The 21,022-nt window shown below is 33.7% G+C and overlaps 1 protein-coding gene across 1 annotated transcript in view; it reads right to left on the minus strand.

Moving 5' to 3' along the window:
• Window positions 1-1,893: 1,893 nt before the first annotated feature.
• LOC140447779 (juvenile hormone esterase-like) overlaps window positions 1,894-21,022 on the minus strand; it is a 42,675-nt gene continuing 23,546 nt past the window's right edge. The window contains exons 4-6 of the mRNA XM_072540637.1: window positions 19,376-19,708; window positions 3,940-4,090; window positions 1,894-2,252 (exon numbers count right to left, since the gene is read on the minus strand). Of these exons, the coding sequence (XP_072396738.1) occupies window positions 1,939-2,252; window positions 3,940-4,090; window positions 19,376-19,708 (798 nt within the window). The 3' untranslated portion in view covers window positions 1,894-1,938. The remainder of the gene's footprint in view (window positions 2,253-3,939; window positions 4,091-19,375; window positions 19,709-21,022) is intronic.

Genomic DNA, 21,022 nt, shown 5'->3' on the forward strand with positions numbered 1-21,022 from the left:
TAATTTTAAAGAACAGGCTGGTTTTGCTGCTAGATCGGCTATGTCATTACAAGTGATGGAACCCACAATATTATTACTATAATACCATTAGTTTGAAGACTATTACATATACTCTAAATTTCTTAAACTATCAAGTGGATAGAATGTAAGTTTCTTATGTAGTGCATGAAATATAGAGAGTCAGTACAAATTACTATAGTCTTATTGTCGTTAAGTGGAGTTTTCACAGCTTGTAGTATTCCATATAGTTCAGCAATATAAATACTGCAATTGTTAGAGAGACGAAACAGGTCGACAGTAGTTGTAGTTGTAACAGCACAGCCAACACCTTCTTCACTCTTAGATACGTCTGAGTAAAGGATCCTATCGAAGTGGCATGGATATAGTATTTTATTTAATCTTTGTATAATAATGGAAGGAATAAAATATTTGGATAATTCGATATTGAGATTCGGAAGTTTGCATATCCATGAAAGAGTTTGAGAGGTAGTGAAAGGGGTTGTGGAGAATAGATTGATATTACGCAGAACTAACTAATATAAAGAACTAACATATGCATGGTGGACCGTACCATTCTAGAATTATTAATAACTGGTAATTAATTCAATGATATTCGTCGTAATACGCTGCAATGTTAACTCGTCAGCGGCTAGCGCTGTACTCTATTTTATGATTTAATTGCTTTACTTACAGCCCTAATATTTTTCTTTTGTGCTTTATAAGACTATCTATATACTGTCATCGATAACTCTACGTTATATGTTTATTGTACATTTTAACCCATTGTGGTGGACTTATCCACACATATTTCTTCTGCTAAAAAAAAATTAAAAGCTGATCGTAGACGAGCAGATATTAACAATGGACATATACAAAAATAAGAAAACAATTGTTGTTCTAGGAGCATATGTCCTTAGTGAAAATGCTAATGTACGCACAAAAGATGAGTTCCTTCATAGTAAAGAAAGATGGAGAAGAAATAGTACAGAATGTGGTTCTGATGATAAAGGAATAAAATATAATATCTTAAGGGATATATCTACACAATTCCTTTATACGATAAGACTGGCAAATAAGTTGGGAACTGTAGATGAAGTAAAAAAAGCAGAAGACTAACTAATATTAGTCAAAATGCATACACCAACTAGCAAAGAAAGCTTTTAGGTAATTGACACGAAAATATCAGTGTAGAAAGCAGAAAAGAAAACCCCGAATTAATCACGGATGGGATAAAAAAAGCAAGTTAAAATAAAATGGAATATATGACTTGCTTGAGAACAAAATTCCCAGCATACAGAAAAACCTACTTAATACTTAACAGAGAAACGAAAAGAATGAATGGTACGAAAAACGAACTATGAGAACGGTAATGTAATAATGTAGAGAAATATTGGTGGCAGTAATATAGCGTGTTTAAACATTTTTCAAAAGTATAAGAAAAGAAACCAAAGAAATAGGAAATATAGACTTTAGATATAGATTTTAGTTTAAAAGACTATTAGAGTTAGACATTATTAACGAAGAGGAAGTACAGTTAATAAGTAAAAACTTAAACTAAGAAAGAATTAAATAAAGAACGGTACATATTCAGGTTCTGGAGATATTTCGATTGAACTAGTTAAACAGGGACCAGACATAGTGTTAGATATGCTAGGGGATATTTTGAATAAATTTTTAATTGAAGCTCCATATTTAAGATTTGTTTACAAAAAAGTAGGCAGGAAAATATCGATACTTATAGAAGCATTAGCGTCATTAGTTCGTTGGAAAATTGTACGGTTGAATACTTAAAAGTATCTTGTCTTCGGTACAAGTGTACGGTACAGTACACAGGTAGCTACAATGGAAAAATACAAAAATCGCTAAAAAATTTTATAAAAAAATAGGCAAATGTATTATTAAAGTAATTTTAATATTTATAAATTTAAGACATATATTTTATTGCAAGTAATATTGCGTATATGGGCTTAGTTGAAATATTTCCTTCCAAAATTTTAACCTCTCCGGCTCAGGATTGCTCCTCATCGTTAATTCTTCTCCAATATCCAAGTAATCTACTTCTTCTTGATTAACTGGATTCCAGGTTATATTCATATCGTTTCCTTGAGGAGTTGGATTGCCGTATTTAGCAAAATTGGTCCATAGTTTAACAAATCTTCTAATTGCTTTTAGTTCCTTTTCACCTCTATGCATATTCAAGGCCTCAAGCGGCATTTGGAACAAATATCCTAGATCGTCACCGTGACATGCACCTGAAACAACAGTGTATTATAAGTTTCTAATAATTAGTATGAGATAGCGTCTACACTAACCAGTTCGGAAAGTGTATGGCTAAAAAACCTCAAATTCGCAACTAGAAACAACAAAAGGACAAGCAGTTTCCAGTCTTCGGAATCTCAGAGATCCCTGACTATCGTAGGAGTTAAGACAGATTATAAACAGAGGGTATAAATATTGCTTCGATTAGAAGAGACGTCCAATATAGAAGTCAAATTGCTTTTTAAAACGCAATAACTTTGTTAGCCGATCAGAACTTACTATAAATGGAAAAATAACTGGAACACTTAAAATAAGATGCCATTCTACTGCAGAATAGACATAATAAATATTTGACGCCAAAATAATATGACCGCCGAATAAAATTTTAAAAGAGTAAAAATGGCTTACACTAAAAAAAAACACCTGAAAAGCAGACAATACAAGAGGTCAAATAGTAACAAATAGAAAAGAATTACTTAAAACTGTTGAAACTTGATACAAAGTATTATATTAAAAATACTAAGATATAACAAATACCACTATTTCCATTGTAATAAATCATGGATTGGATCAGTACAGAGGATATTCCTGAAATTAGGAGTAGAGGGCTAAGTTATATAAGTATTAAAAGTCATATTCGATGAAAGAGATTACCGGAACAGCAGAATAATGTAATAATATTGTAGTCACTCCTAAAAATAGAAATAGCGATTGAAAATCCTTGGAATAGAAGTTACCACATAGATACACTTTTTAGGAGAAAATCATTGCACCGACGACACTATTCTTCGCTGATGACCAAGTGATAATAGCAAACTGTGAAAAATGTGTTTATTAGGTATATGTTAAGTAAACTTAAATATGAGTGATGATGAATACAACTGTGTATTATATGATCATGCTAAACATGAACAGGTATGGTATGAATGAAAATGAATGTAACCAAAAACAGAATACTTACGAATAAAGAAAAACAAAGATCCAGAATTTCATTTAAAACAAATAAGACAATGCGCAGAATATAAATTTTTAGCCAGAATTATATCTGACAGTTTATCTAAGTCTGATATACAACGCATAGTTAAAGAGGGACTAAAGAGTATAATGTTTACTGAATTTTTTACTTTGGTCCAATCAAATTTTCTTTAAAACATAATTAAGATCTACTAAGTAATTGTAGAGCAAATATTTAAATATGAATCAAAATGCTGTCAGATAACGAAATAAACAAAGAAAAAACAGGATGCAGTAGAAATCAATTTTCATGGAAGAGCGTGTCGAATATCTAAACTAGAGCACATAATAAATAATAAAATTAGACGACGTACGAATTGAATACATAGGACAAATGAAAAAATAAAGATAAGACAATTATTATATGGTATGTGCACATGAGACTCATCAAAAGCAGAGACGACCAAGATGAATCAATGAAGATTGCTGGAAAGATCAAAACACGTGGCGATCGAAATGAGAGATACAGCAGAAGGTTTAAGACCCTTAGTATTAAAAGCTAACTCCATCAAAATTCTACTATTATTAATAAATAGCTGACACAATAAAAATCTAGATCTAATCATATTCTAGAAGATATGTTTACTAACTTTTAAAATTTGTTTGCTTCATTACATTCTGTGTCGTAAAAATACAAAAAACAGCTATTGATATATTTTTTGTTACCTGGTATATTACTGAAACCATTGGCACGTTTAAGGAAATTTAGTCCGGCATCTAGACTCATAAGATATAAATAAACAGGTTCAGTTTGGGTTTTTGCATGAAGCTTAGCAGTTCCAACTACCGGAGCAGTGTAGGTATTATCAGTGGCCATCTAAAAAAGTAGATTCAAATTTAGTTAGTAAATAAAATCCATTGTAGGTCTAGCTTTTTATCGTTACCAACTTTGCTAAGCATAAGGGTAACATTTACAATGCTTTACTCATTATATCGTTGGTATAGTACAGTCAATAATCCCTTCAATACTGACCACTTCCGGAAAATCAGTAACATGTTGGACAGTGTAAGAGTTGGACGCTAATCAAAAGTCAAAAAAAGTAAGAAAATATTTCTTTTCACATTTTATGTCGACTTTGACAACTATCTTAAAGAGGTAACTTGCATGTCAATTTATTAAAATAAAGCATGTGTTCTCTATTTTTACTTTATATTTCTGATAAATTAATGATTCCTACGAAGTAGGGGCGGGAAACACCTACCGGTTATAACTTAAACCGGTTTTTCCTCCACAATACTCGGTTTTTATGTTTTTTTTTGTCTCGGTTATAACCGGTTTTTTCTTTCTAAAGTAATAAACGTTGAAAAACCGCATAAGTTACCTCTGGAAAAACTAATTCATTTAAAGAAAAACTGACCGAAAACGAAACCGATTTGACAACACTGATGGCTGATTTCTATTTATGATCCCAGTTGACTAGTTCCAACTTACGGATCCCCCTTCCCCATCTCACAAGTGATTTAAATGCAATTTTTATTTAACGATAAAACACTGTAAACTTTGTTTTGAAAACTTCCACAAAATTTATTATAAAATCTTAGCACTGCAACTGTTTCGACAGAGTGACTTTCTCAAGTGATCTATTTTAGGTATGCGTTTACACTTTATAGTCTTAAATGAAATAGGTTGAGTAGGAGAAAACTGTTTGCTTCAAATTGCTTTGACTTAAGGCCTTTATTTTAAATATGAAGAATTTAATAAAATTCGTCATTAAAAGAATGATTATGATCTAGAAGGTAAAGTGCGTATGTAGAATCTCTTTTTATATTATTTAAAGCCCTTTTATGTTCTGCTGTTCGTTTATTAAAATTTCTACCAGTTTGACTGATGTAAACTTTTGGGCAGTCGCCACATTTAAGTTTGTATACACCACTGTGTAAGTGCTTTTTATTTTGGCTCTTGTTGTTTTTACTATATTTGCCTAAATTGTTGTTTATTCTTGTGTTATTGCTTTATTTTTTATGTGTTTGGCTATTTTTGATGATATTTTGCCTTTATATGTAATCGGGCATAAGGTACTGGGTTTTTTCTCTGGTGGTGGATATACTAATTTCAGGGCTTTCTTGTGTAGTTTTTGATTTAAAATTTTATTAATCGTTTGTTCGTTGGATCCATTGTTTACTGTTATTTGTTTAATGATATTTAATTCTGTCTCAGAGTTGTACTTTGACATCGGAATTTCTGTTAATCTGTGTAACATACTGTGATAGTCTGACAGTTTAAAGCAATTTTTATTATTTCTTCTTCTTCCTTCTTGTATGTAGGCTTTAAAGACTGTTTATTCTTCAATATTAGCCTCTTAAATTGTTTAAATTATCGCACCATTTTTTTCTTGGTCTGCCAATATTTCTTTGTCCATTTGGTGACTTATCTCGTGTAATTCGTACTATCCTCTGCCATTCTACTTACGTGTTCGTTCCACTCCAGTTTCCGTTTTTTCACCCATCCATTTATGTCTTCTATATTGCATGCTCTTCGTATGTTTTTGCATCTCTTCCAAACCAACAGAATTTTCCCTGATATTCGGCGAAGTATTTTCATATCTATGTAGTTTCTAGTAGTCGTCTCGTTTTAGATGTGTCAGGTCTTGTTTTCTCCGTTTATGTTAATATAGGTCTAATTGCTGCCTTATAAATTCTTGTTTTTGTGTCTTGTCTTAGGTGTTTATTCTTCCAGATTGTGTAATTAAGAGATCCCGCCACCTTACTCGATTTTAAGCTTTGTTGTCGTACTTATTCTTCAACATCTCCGTCACTAGTTATATCTATTCCCAGATACCTAAACCTTGCTTCCTGCTTTATTATTTTGATTTTACATCGTAGTGGGTATTTCTCTGTACTAACAGAGCTATTTAATTTAATAGATGTCTCCACAATAGCAAGATCCCTAAAGACTGGAACGAGAGTCTAGTAATACTTTTACACAAAAAAGGGGACAAATGTAATCTACAGAATTATAGACCTATCTCGTTGCTCAGTCAAGTATACAAACTATTTATGAGAATTATTAACAACCAGTTAACCTACAAAATGGACAATTACCAACCGGTTTAACAGGCTGGCTTCCGCAAAGGATATAGTACATCAGACCATCTGCTGACAATAAGAACATTGATAGAGAAGGCAAATGAATACCAACTACCAGTATTTCTTGTCTTTGTCAACTATGAAAAGGCATTTGATAGTATCGAGATGTGGGTCATAGAACAAGCTATTAATAATTGTAGAATAGATTCGAGATATAGGCAACTAATACATAATACTTTATATATATATATATATATATATATATATATATATATATATATATATATATATATATATAATGCAACTATGATAGTACAACTAGACGAAAATACAAATCCCATCCCCATTAAAAGAAAAGTGAGACCAGAAGACGTAATATCGCCAAAACTTTTTATCCTAGCCGTAAAAGACGTCGTCAAAACTACAAATTGGTCAACCTATGGCATTAACGTTAATCGCAACAAGTTCAACCACCTCAGATTCGCTGACGACATAGTGATTATAGCAAGCACATTCGAGGAACTGCAAATTATTATGGAGGAACTAGCAGCCAGCTCACAATACGTCGGCCTAAAAATGAATATGAAAAAAACAAAAATAATGACAAACACAGATGACTCCAGACGTATAACTATAAATGGCAGTGAGATAGAACAAATCCAGGAATATATCTACCTAGGCCAAACCCTGAGACTTGACAAAGAGAACCAAAGTGCGCAAATTACTAGAAGAGCAAAACTAGCATGGACAGGATTTGGAAAACTTAGTTGGATATTTGAAACATGAATAAACTAGCCACAACAGAAAGAACAATAGAAACAGCAATGTTAGCTATACGACTCTCAGATAAAAAGAGGAACGACTGGGTAAGGTCCAAAACAAAAGTTGAGGACATAGCAACAAAAATTGCCAAACTTAAATGGAACTTCGCGGTCCACACTGCTAGACAAAAACACCAACGTTGGAATACTACAATACAACATTGGAGACCTTACGAAAGTAAACGACCAAGAGAAAGACCACAGATGAGATGGGTTGATGACATTAAAAGAATAGCCGGAACAAATTGGAAAATTGTTGCTCAGGATAGAGACCGATGGAAGGAGTTGGGAGAGGCCTATGTCCAAACATGGACGACAGAAGGCTAAGAAGAAGAAAAAGAAGAAGAAGAAGTGGGTATTTCGATGTTGTCATACACTTTGTTTTTTCTGTTGATATTATCATATTGTATTTCTTGGCTGTTGTATTAAAGATGTGTGTGAATCTTTGGAGCTTGTCTTCTGTCTTGGCAATTAATGTGGCGTCGTCTGCATTACATAATATTTGGATTTCTTTGTTCCCCATTCTGTAACAATGACCTTTACGTATTGCTTGTATTATTTCATCCATTATTATATTAAAGAGAAGTGGGATTAACGAGTGACTCTGTCTGACTTCGCTTTGTGGTGGCATATACTGTAATAGTTTTCAATTTATCTTTGACTGTATAAATTTAGTTTTTACATATGGCTAAGTGAATGTAAACTGCGTTAAAAAAATTAATTACCCAAGTTAAGATCATATTCACTTTTGCTAGACATTAACAATTAAGGTTGGAGCAGGAACAGGAGAGCAAGGCAGAGGGTAATATGAATATTTTTCTACAATCCCTACCAACTAGATGAAATTCCACCGCTGCAATGTTTTCAGATTCCTCAATTATAAAAGCAAGGAGAATAATTTCTGGTGCAAAAATAGAATTAATCAATGAAATTGTAATGTCAAAGTAGATCTTGAGTTTCTAGTTCAATACTGCTAGCCTTGTAATCGGTTCCCTCTTTTGTTCATTATTGAAAGGTATTTAAAAAACCTCTCCCCAAAAACATACTGCAGCTCAAAGACTATGTCAAAAACTTGTTACAAGTCTTTGGGAGAGAGGCACCAAGCTCTTACAAAACCTATTGTTGTGCCATGCTACGCTCACGGACCCAAGGATAAAAAAATTATGTGTTCATAAATCCGTTAATAGCGGGCAAAGGCACATTCCATTTAGGCTCAGAAGGCTTGCCGAAATTGAAAATCGTTCTCGTTTCTGCTATTTCCAGACTTAAGAAGCCAAAGTGTTCAAAATCGAACTCTTTTTGGCCTTCACATGACCTGGAGTTGATGAACAGTGGTTCCAGTTCAGGTTTCCTGAAAACACAGATTCAAAGTTCTTTTCCAAACAAACTCACTCTTTATCTGCAGCGACCATTCGAGATGAAATGACCCATTTGTATCCTGGGAGCAGAGCAGAACCTGTATGCCAGGTTTGGCTCGTATAGCCAAAAAAATACATGTCGTTGGTCGAAAGATCGGTGGCAGCAGAAAGACTCGTGCCATCGCTAAACCATATTGTGTCGAATGAGAGAAGCCGCGTACGAGCAATACACGTATATATAAACGAATTTTCCTCAATAGGCTTCATAAAAAATATTGGCCAACATAACGCCAAATCTAGTTTATATACTGCAACCTGTACCAATAGGAAAACGGACAAGAGGAAGACCAAAACTGAGATACGTACAACAAATACAAAATGATATAACAACCTTAAAAATAAAAAAATTGGAAAACAAAGCACGAAACACATCAGAATGGTGAAGAATTCTAGAATAGACCAAAACCCAAAAAGTGTTAAGCCAGTGATAATGATAAACCCATTTAATTAACATTTTTACTTAAATTATTACTTACTTTTACTTATCATATTATATTTACGCTATGTAAATTACATATATAATATATTATATTACAATAGGTATACATTTTATATTGGAAAATGGCCAAAAAATGCAACATCTAGAAGGACAAATATTTTTTATATAATTATTTATGGAAGTATACACTATAATATTCTTATTATTTGATAACATTATAAATAAATTTGAGGACGATGTACAGGAAGATCTGAGGGAGATTGGAGTGAGGGGCTGGAGAAGACAGACACTCGATAGGGAAGGATGGAAGAATGTTTTGAAGCAGGCCAAGGCTCACGAAGGGCTGTAGCGCCAACTGATGATGATAAATAAATTTGCAACGCTATTTTCATCAAAAAATTAATAATAAGTGGCTCCTCCTTGATTTTTTATACACTAAGTTACTCTATGGGATATTGACCGAATTAAGTGCGATATCGTATTGCGGAATACTCATCCAGATTCTTCTCACGGCATACCACAGGTCATTTAAGTTTGCTGGAGAACGTAGCAATCAATTTAGGTTTCGAACTGCCCAATCCCACATATGTTCGATGGGTGATAAATCAGCTGATCGTAATGGCCATTTCAAAAATGGCCTTACCAGGTTGTTGTATGAACTCCATAGTTTCACTAGCAATATGAGTTTTTGTCTTATCCTGTTGAAAGATTGCATTTGGAATGGTTTGTAGGTAGGGATGTAAAACCGGTTGCAGTACTTTACCAATATATTGACAAACTGTCAGAGTAATGCTTATATGAACTAGAGGTGATCTGCTTTCCAAATATATGGCATCCCATACCCTAATGCTTGGTTGTCTGTCTTGCTGTATGACGTTTAACAGCCAAGTCTATATTTCATCTCTCACCATGATGTCTTACCCTTATGCGCTCATCAGAGTCATAGAAACAAAACCTATACTCTTCACTGAAGCCGACAAAATTCCATTGGTCATTCAAGACGGTAAGCTCTTAGTCCCATTCCAAGTAATCTTTGATTAACTTTTTGACTCTACCTTTCCTTCAGCTGCAACTCAATCATCTCTTACTTGATATAAACTGTCCCGTCTATTTCTTGGAGCAAGAAGAATAAGATGGCATAAATAATATTCTTGCAATATTCTAGGGCGTCCATGCATCACACGACACTGATAAGTGTCATCATTGGACCACCTCCTTTAAACTCTTAACACCATTGACAAATTAGCTTTAACTCTTCGTGAAATTTCCCATAAACCAAAACCGGCCTTTTTTATACCTACAAAACACTTTTTTTTCGAAATCGCTTAAATGAGGTAATTGCCGATGATCGCAAACTCTTGGCATTTTAAATTTTTTGGGTAAATCGAAAACAACACAAAATGACTTAAAATTACAAATCAACTAAAGTTAAATACGCAGAAATAAAATTTCCTATCTTTTTTGTTTTTGCGAAAAAAAAAAAGAAAAAAAAATTCAGTTAAAGAAAATATATCGAGGTAAAAACTTTATCACATATATATTTTTGAATAAGACTTACAAAGAATATTTTTTATCCAAATAAATAACCATATACAAAGTGTTGCATTCTTCGGTATATTCAATAATAAATAAATATAATCAATGAAATAAAACATAAAATATTAAAACTTTGTTTTTTTACACAATACAATTCATTCTTAAATTAAAATTTTCATTCCTGTCTTGGATTTTGTATGCTACTACATTGTGATTAGAAATTTATTATGGTGCCACCAAGTTATAAAATTTGCTGGTAAAAAGTTGCTGTTTGTATATTGATTGTGTTCAAATCTCTTTAACATAAAAGTATTTATTTACAAAGTAAGGTAATTTACAGGAAAGTCAGTTTGTCAATTCTCTTTATATCAGTTCTCCGAATGTTTAGTGGAATTAAAAATCTATTCTTTGTTCAAAAAATAAAACCTTTTTCTCTCAGAGACTACCTGAACGTTAAGTCGTACATTGTATTAAACAAGTTCTAGGAGTTGTTAAACCGGTGATTTAACGGGTTGTGGTCCCTGACTTGATGTTTTGGCGACGATGCAGTAAAACAAAAACATATTCAAGTATCGGCCTTCAGTCGTAGTGGTTCGATAATATAAAAATGTTTCTCTCTTTGATTTTCACGCGGAAATAGTGTACTTAGAATCTTAAACGGGATATATTCACATCTGTTCGCGATCAACGACATAGCAAGAAGCATTTATGGTCGGCTTTCAATGATAATTATTATATAAAATCGCATTTGTTAGAATAGTTGTGATCAATAAAATTGACTGGTAGCAGATTCAATACTTTCTTTATTACCGGAAATCATCCTTACTTCGACTGAGATTATTTAGAATCGACGTCTTAATACGAAACCAACAAAACGCTTGGTTCCCTTTCTTATGTTTGGACGAAACATCACATCTCCACACATAATTTGGTACCCCTGGTGGGACAGCAAACGTCCTCTACAACACTACAGAAGCAAGGATTTCCAGTTAAAGAGTTCTGACTCCATCACCCACATCGAGATTTACGAAGACGCTGCTCCAAACCCGTGAGTCGTCTTCAAAACGACCCTCTCCAACAGGTAACACCGTTTACAACAACGGTGGACTTATAAACTTTATTTATTTTCGCGTTACTCAGTGACTCTAACTCGATACAATTTCTATAAACAATTCTCACAGTGTTTATTTGTATTTTATATATTATCACTCACTATAATTTTTATACTCGTTCTCGTTTTAAGTAATACTTTCTTACTTACTATAATTTACGCATAATACGCAATTTTGAATGTGTTTATCAAAGTCGTATCCTACTATATTTATGACTAATTAAAAATTACTTATCGCATTCATTTACAGATATTTCACGATTTTTTTTACACATTTATATAATTTTGAATTTGAATTTTTACACATTTTTTATAGTATAGTACAATTTCAATTTTCAGCCACGATCTTTTTTCTTTTTAATAACAAACATATCTTTCTATCTCTACACTGTACACTGGTGTTGTCTCAGTTTTGTTTTCGTTTTATTATCACATATTTTAATTTATACTAATTGACATGGATCTATTGAAAAGAGAGCGTGGCACATGCAAGTCTACAATCACTAGAATTTTAAATTGGATCAATAACTCCTTTGATATTCAAACTAACACCTTTGAATTAGATCACCGAAAAGCACATTTAGTTAATACCTTTAATAATTACAATGATATTTGCAATAAAATAGAATCTATTGATGCGGTCGACTTGCATACCGAAAATAGGGAAGAAATCGAGGATAAATACTTCTCTGCTATGTCACGAATTGACGGAAAATTATCTCAATTAACGCTCAGTAACTCATCTTCTTCCCCATCACATTCTCAATCACAGGAACCCGCTAGTAATTCAAATGTAAGGTTACCACCCATTTCCGTCCCCAATTTCAATGGTGAATACAGTAAATGGCTCTCTTTTTACCAATTATTTTCTTCTCTAATAAAGGATAACAATAGTATCACAAAAGCACAAAAATTAATATATTTAAAATCTTCTCTTAAAGGTGAACCCTTAACTTTAATTGACTCACTTGAAGTTACTCACGAAAATTTTGATCTCGCAATAACTATTTTAGAAAAAAAATATGATAATAATCTCGCGATAATAAATTCGCATATTAACGCTATAATAGATTTCCCTACACTTTCAAAGAGCAATTATCATTCATTAAATGAATTCGTAAATGATTTGAAAAGACATATTGACTCCTTAAAAATTCTGCATGTTCCGATCGAATCGTGGGATTATCTCTTAATAAATATTATAATTAGGAAACTTGATTTTGCCACTAAACGGTATTATGGCGAAAAAAGGGATCGCGACAACACTCCCTCGATTGTCGAACTTTTTGAAATATTGAATGAACGGTGCAACATTCTCGCAGACCTAATATATACCTCTGACTCAAAAAGAGAAAAATCACACGGCAAATATAATGCTACCTCTCTCCACCTCAACGCCTCTGCTACACTCCCATCTCGCGTTTATATTAAATGTAATTACTGCAATGATTCAGCTCACAAAATATATACATGCAGAAAATTTTCCTCTCTGCCACACTCTGAAAAATATAACTTTCTTAAGGCTAATCACATGTGTTCTAACTGTTTGGGTACAAAACACACCCATGCTGATTGTCCTTTACGAACTTGCTCAATCTGTTCCAAAAAACACCACACTCTACTGCATCAAAACTCCTATGCGCAAAATACCAATTATTCTGGCTCTTCCCATTCTCCGCATTCCGAAAATTATCGTTCTAACATAAATGGAAATCATTCACGATTTAACCATTCAACACAAAACCCTTCGTATGATAATAGAACTAAACATAACTCTTTTCGTCAAACAAATGATGCCAGTCCAACAACCTCACAAAACACCAATTCTCCTAGTCTCCCATATCAACATAAAAATACCACGCACTCCACGGAACCGCTTCGGACTAATAATGTCCAACCTTCTACTTCTAACAATTTTCCAGACAATGGAAACGACTCCAGCGTTGCTTTGAGTGCTACAAATAAGTCCTTTACATACTCTTCAGTTCTCTTATCCACTGTTCAAGTTAATTTGATCGACAAATCAGGAAGGCCCTTACTAATTAAGGCAGTCCTAGACTCTGGAAGCCAAAAAACGTTCTGTTCTCAAGAGTTGCTAAGTAAAATCAATTGCAAAATTTATCACAGGGAATTACAAATTTCTGGCATTTCACAAGGCTCTTTCACCTCGAACTTAATGGCAAATATTAATGTTCATTCTCCTAATTTAAAATCTCAGCATCTTAACTTGAATTGTGCAGTTATCCCAAAAATAACTTGTCAGTTACCTCAATTTCATATTCAACCCAATAAGCTCAATATACCCAAGGGTTTCACTCTTGCTGACAAGCATTTTTATCAAAAATCAAATATTGACCTTTTGATAGGAGCAGATTATTATTATGACATTCTTCAACCAGGTCTCGTAAAGTTAGGACATAATCTCCCTACCCTTTTCAATACAATTTTTGGCTGGGTAATCGCTGGCAATGTTCCAAACTACGCTCAGTCTAAAAATGATGTCTCTCTATTCGTGCAAACTCAAAATACCCACTCTTCAGACTCAAACCTTGAAGCCCTTGTTTCTAAATTTTGGGAAACTGAAGATTGCCCCGGCGAAAAAATATTGTCCCCCGATGACCAATTAGCCGAATCAAATTTCATTAATCACCTCAAAATTCTCGAAAATGGTCGATTTCAAGTAAATCTACCTCAAAAATCTCCATCTGAGCACCTCAAGCTTGGTGAATCATTCCAAATTGCAAAAAAACGTTTCGAATCACTTGAAAAGAGATTTAAAAATGACTCCAATTTATATAATGCATACAAACATTTTATAGATCAATACATCTCCCTTAATCACGGTAAATATGTTCCTCTTACATACCACAACTCGCTAGATGAAAACAAATATTTTCTACCCCATCACTGCGTATTAAAGGATTCAGCAACCACCAAATTGCGCGTAGTGTTCGACGGAAGTGCAAAAACCACTTCTGGATACTCTTTAAACCAGATACTTCTTACCGGCTTTCAAACACAGCCAGATCTCTTTGATATCCTCTGTCGGTTTCGGCAATTTAAATTTGTTTTCATCGCCGACATCGAAAAGATGTATCGGCAAATTAATGTCAATCCCAATCAGACTTTTTTACAAAACATCCTTTGGAGAGATAGCCCACACGAACCCTTAAAGTGTATTGAGCTAACGTCTGTAACCTATGGCGTAACGTGCTCCAGTTTTCTAGCCACTCGCTGTTTAAAAGAGATAGCTACTTTAAATACCACAAAATACCCCCTTGGTTCTGATGCACTGTTAAATCAGACATATGTCGATGATATTTTATACGGAACCAACACTCTAGCCGAATTAGAAGCTGCATATCATGAATTAAATTCCATCTTAAACGGTCACAGTATCACTCTTCACAAATGGGTTTCTAACTCGGCTGAATTTTCTGCCAAATATATTCGGTCATCTCAGTCTAATTATGAAATAACCTCAAACAACTTAAATACCAATAAGGTCTTAGGTCTCTCGTGGCACCCCTTAGATGACTATTTTACGATTTCAATTCCAAGTCCTCCCGCTGCTGATAATAGCTTCACAAAAAGAAACGCCCTCTCAGCACTCGCCAAAATATTTGACCCCATAGGTCTCTTGGGATCATTCACTGTCACTGGAAAGGTATTTATTCAAAAACTTTGGCTCAATAAATTAAATTGGGACGATCCACTCCCTGAAACTCTTGCTAAAGAATGGAAAAGATTTATTAACGATCTCACTCTCCTGGAGTCTCTTAAAGTACCCCGTAATCTTTTTAACAGCAGGCAAATCTCTAAAATTGAAATACACGGATTTGCCGATGCCTCAAGTAAGGCTCAGGCCGCTGTTTTATATTTTCGCACAATTTACGCTGATGATACTATCAGTTGTACTCTAATCGCATCCAAATCTCGTCTAGCTCCCTTAAAAACGGTATCCATTCCTAGATTGGAGCTATCAGCCATGTTACTACTGTCAAGGTTAACTAAAAAAATAAATTCCACCTTTGCAAATCGCTTGCACTTCTCCTCCATTAATTTGTGGACAGATTCACAAATCGCGTTATGTTGGATAAACTCTTCTGCCTCGCGCTGGAACACTTATGTAGCAAATAGAGTAACTCAAATTCAAGACCTAACATCAAATTTTTCTTGGAGACACGTTCGTTCTCATGAAAATGCAGCAGATTGTCTATCTCGCGGCTTGACCGCTACTGAATTTCTAAATTCCCGGATGTGGTGGAACGGCCCTGAATTTCTACTTAAAACGGACTTAAACCTAACGACATTTAACCCGAACTCTACCCAAGTATTATTACCGGACGAAAAGGTATCATCCCTTATAATCAGTTCAAAAATCTCAACGCAAGATGAATTTATCAATAATCTATTTTCAAGGTTTTCCTCTTACTCTAAATTATTACGCACCACTGCCTACATATACAGGTTCTCGTTTAATGCAAGAAACTCATCTGATAAAAAACTTGGTATTTTATCTCCGGACGAATTGCGATCCGCCTCTATATCAATATTTAAGGCTATACAATCCCTAAAATTCTCTAAAGAAATCTTGGAAATAAAAACCCAAGGAATTACATCAAATAAGTCCTTAATTACCCTGAACCCTTTTTTGAATGCAGACGGACTTCTCTGCGTCGGTGGACGCCTAAAAAACGCTAATATCCCCTATGAACAAAAACATCCAATATTGTTACCATCTAACTCTCACATTATCAATTTATTACTAACTCATGAACATTGTCGTCTAGGCCACGCCGGACCGCAAACGACATTGTCCAACGTCAGACTTAAAACACTAAAAAAAATTGTAAAAAATTGTCACGTATGTTTTAGATTTCGCGCTAAACCTATGGAACAAATCATGGGAAATTTACCTAAGGTTAGAATTACTCCTTCTCGCCCTTTTCAAAATGTGGGCTGCGATTTCGGTGGGCCATTTCTTATTAAATCCTCTAAGTTAAGAAAGGCTCCAATGCAAAAATGTTACATATCTATTTTCGTCTGTCTAGCCACAAAGGCCGTTCACATAGAATTAGTGTCATCACTCTCTACTGATTCATTTTTATTATGTCTAAAAAGATTCATTGCCCGAAGAGGTCTTCCCTCTCTCATATATAGTGACAACGCAACCAATTTCGCTGGTTCAAAAAATGAACTTAAGGATTTGCGCGAATTTTTTAAATCCCCTAGTTTTTCAAATGACATGCAAAATTTCGCTGCACAAAATTTCATAGAATGGAAGTTTATTCCACCTCATAGTCCCCATTGGGGAGGTATATGGGAAGCAGCAATTAAAAGTGCCAAATATCACATTCGTCGAATGATAGGGAATGCTTATTTAGTGTTTGAAGAATTCAGTACAATTCTCTCGCAGATCGAGGCAATTTTAAACTCACGCCCTATTTGCCCCTTGTCGAATGATCCCTCTGATCTACAATGCCTTACACCCGGACACTTTCTAATAGGCAGTAGCCTTACCTCTTACCCTGAAAAAACATTACTACACTTACCAATTAATAGGCTTAACTTCCTTCAAAGATGTTCACAGATTCAACAGTCGTTTTGGAAACGATGGTCTGTTGAATATCTTAGCCAACTGCATAGTCGACCAAAGTGGTCCAAAGTAAGTCAAAATATTAAGATAAATGATTTAGTCTTATTAAGAACTGATAACTGTCCCCCTCTAAAATGGCCTACCGCGAGAGTCCTGGAACTTTTTCCGGGATCAGATAATCATGTCCGCGCAGTTAAAATTAGAACTGCTACGGGAGAGACTGTTCGACCAATAACTAAATTATATCTCTTACCACAATTTGATTACGTATATTTTCTTTCGCGTTTTTCTTTCTATTACGCTTTCAATATTATTTACCCATTTTTTTACATAGGTACATATCTATTATAACTATCCGCAATTCGCGCGGGCGAGCTTATGTTCAAATCTCTTTAACATAAAAGTATTTATTTACAAAGTAAGGTAATTTACAGGAAAGTCAGTTTGTCAATTCTCTTTATATCAGTTCTCCGAATGTTTAGTGGAATTAAAAATCTATTCTTTGTTCAAAAAATAAAACCTTTTTCTCTCAGAGACTACCTGAACGTTAAGTCGTACATTGTATTAAACAAGTTCTAGGAGTTGTTAAACCGGTGATTTAACGGGTTGTGGTCCCTGACTTGATGTTTTGGCGACGATGCAGTAAAACAAAAACATATTCAAGTATCGGCCTTCAGTCGTAGTGGTTCGATAATATAAAAATGTTTCTCTCTTTGATTTTCACGCGGAAATAGTGTACTTAGAATCTTAAACGGGATATATTCACATCTGTTCGCGATCAACGACATAGCAAGAAGCATTTATGGTCGGCTTTCAATGATAATTATTATATAAAATCGCATTTGTTAGAATAGTTGTGATCAATAAAATTGACTGGTAGCAGATTCAATACTTTCTTTATTACCGGAAATCATCCTTACTTCGACTGAGATTATTTAGAATCGACGTCTTAATACGAAACCAACAAAACGCTTGGTTCCCTTTCTTATGTTTGGACGAAACATCACATCTCCACACAGATTGTTTATCTTATCTATTTGATTAACTAGCTAATCTTAATGTAACGCTGTAACTTATTGTGTATTGGTTATTGATTAAAAAAAAAACCAAACACCGGTTTTTGAAATAACCGGTTTTCGTTAACCAACACAATTAAGCAAGGATCTAATTATTTGTACCGCTTTGTAAGTATAATTTGCAATACGCAGATAAAATTCATAAAATTTATGTTTAGATCAAGGCCTTGTTTCATAAGGAATTGAAACTTTTGTAATTGCCGAGCTTCTATAATATTTTTGGAACTAAAGAAACTACATTTTAGTATTTTCTCTTTGTATCCGGTATTTATCCGGCTGTCTGGTCTGAAATAAAACACAGTTTTAAAATTTTCATCAGGTTTCTATTAAGGAGGTTGCACTGTTTCTTTCCTTATCTGTTTGGCTTTTTGTCTTGGTCAGTTCTTAGTTTAAAAAGGTCTAATGAAACCTTTGGGGTGCCTGATATCCGGAATCTGCATACTAGTTACTAAGTAATTCCTTAACCTCGCAATGCAGTTTCTGCACTCCGTGAAGCTTTCGGTCTATGATGATTCAGCACTGACTTCTTTTCGCCTGTGGGTTATTTTATTGTGATTTCTGACTGCCTTGATTTTGAATTCTAATCGCCTATTTGATACAAATTTATCAATTTACATAACGATTTAGATCCAGAGCTATGACTTGACAAAAATAGTTATCACTCTATTTTTAATATTACATGGCAATATCAACCATGCAATTTGTTTATTTTAGCAGAAATAGTGTTTCAAAGAAACTTCTCTTTGCTATCGGATAGTTTTTTCTATATTCAGAATATTAATATTTTTACTCTCATTTTAAGAAAATCCTAAATAGCTTTTATCATCCATGCACCTCCATAGTCCATTTTTTCATTTATTTTTACTCATTTTAAGTTTATTTTCATTCACACAAACAGAATAAATTAAATTATAATATAAAAAAAAATAAAATAATGTCGAAAATATGATATCAAAAAAATTCATTAGGGATATTACAAAAATTAAAGAAAAAGAAAAGAATTGTAGATGATTGAAAGCCTTATTTGCCAATTTATATTTTGACATTCAACTAATATTATTTCTATTATACTTACCACATATTTTTCACCCATTTCATCTGCATTTCCAGTAAAGTAGAATTTCCTAAGCTTCTCTTTAATCAACTCCCTCTTGGGGTCATTTCTGCCTATCGCCATATGTGGGTGCACAAACTTGTCGAGATTAAAATAGTCTGGTTTTAATCCTTGTTTCGTTTCCTTTTGTTGATATATTTCAAGTAATATGCCTTCCATATCAGTATAACCAATCATTAATGGAACTTTGTTATACTGACCCTTAGCTATCAAATCTTGGGGAAAAGATGTTAAAACGGCTGCTTCATTTGGCTTTTCAATTGTAGGGGCTACTTTCAGGTGTAGTTCATATTTCTACACAAAATAAAGAAACGTATTATATTTTGTTATTTAATTTAAAATATTATTATAAATTGGGGTAACATGGTGACACAAGTGAAATTGTTAACTGATACCTAATTCATTACAAAATATTACAAACAAAAGATGCTATGCTACAAGAGAACAATGGTATAAACAACTATTTTAAAGTTTACAATGTTTCACTTACGTCAAGTTTTTAAAGTATCACTACTAGGAGAGATCTCATTTGTTAAAAAACAGAGAAATTTTTTCAACCTATGTTTTTATGTTTAAAATGTTCAATTTAAAAAAGACTGTACACTAGACTTCACAAAAAACACATTAAATAAATTGTTATGGTACGGGTGTCAAAATCCGACCATTTGTTAAAGTTGAAGCAGCAGATAGAGTGGTAAATAGAATTCCATCCTTTTAAATGATTCCTCAAAGGTGACAATTCACATATGTCATTAGAAAATTAAAATTATTGAATTATCAAAAAATTTATAATGAAAGATCAAAATGATCGAACACTGTCTCAAATAAAGTTTTATAAATCTGGTTTGCATAGCATATAATGAATATGTTGCAAATTAACTAAAGGTCAAAGTAGGTTCAATTGACAAGTTATTCCCACAAAACAAGTTATTTAAATATGAAGAAGAAACTAGACTGTGATGCTAAGATTAAGTATGATGCTTAAATGTATTAAAAAATTGTATCTCTTGATTGAAATTATAAGAATTTTAAGTAAAAATTGAAAATTTTTTCTTATGTCAATGAAGAATAACTTACCAAATGATTGATTACAAATAATTGTTGTAACTTAGTAATTAGATTTAATTATTCTTCCTCTAAAGTCTTTTACAATAATTTAAAAAGGGCATAACTGTCATCGAATGCCATAGTCTGTGGACTAGTACGCATTTCGATGCGCATCGCCCCGCCTCGAATTTTCCCATTGGCTCTTGACCTGGAAATCCCTATTTATCGCTCGAACAGCGCATATAAATATTGGCGATTTTCAGGTCAGCCAAGTCAGTCCCTCACGGGCTCTCCGAGAGCATAGTGCTCTCGGAGCTCTGCTTCCTGCATTTATTTTCCATACTCTGTGGCTGAGAATTGTTTCAACTTAACTTGGTGTTTTATTTCGACGAAGAAATTGTCATGTAAGAAATATCTTGCCTTTTTTAAGGCAAGACACCGAAGATAAATATTTTCCAAGTCCATAACCCGAAAATGGACTTAAGTAGAGGAGCTCTCGACAGTATATTCGAAGCCCTCTACAGAGCACCTGGAGACCACAGAAGGTGGTTAGACCCTTAT

This window comes from Diabrotica undecimpunctata, chromosome 8 (assembly GCF_040954645.1).
Source record: "Diabrotica undecimpunctata isolate CICGRU chromosome 8, icDiaUnde3, whole genome shotgun sequence".
NCBI classification, from domain to species: Eukaryota; Metazoa; Arthropoda; class Insecta; order Coleoptera; family Chrysomelidae; genus Diabrotica; species Diabrotica undecimpunctata.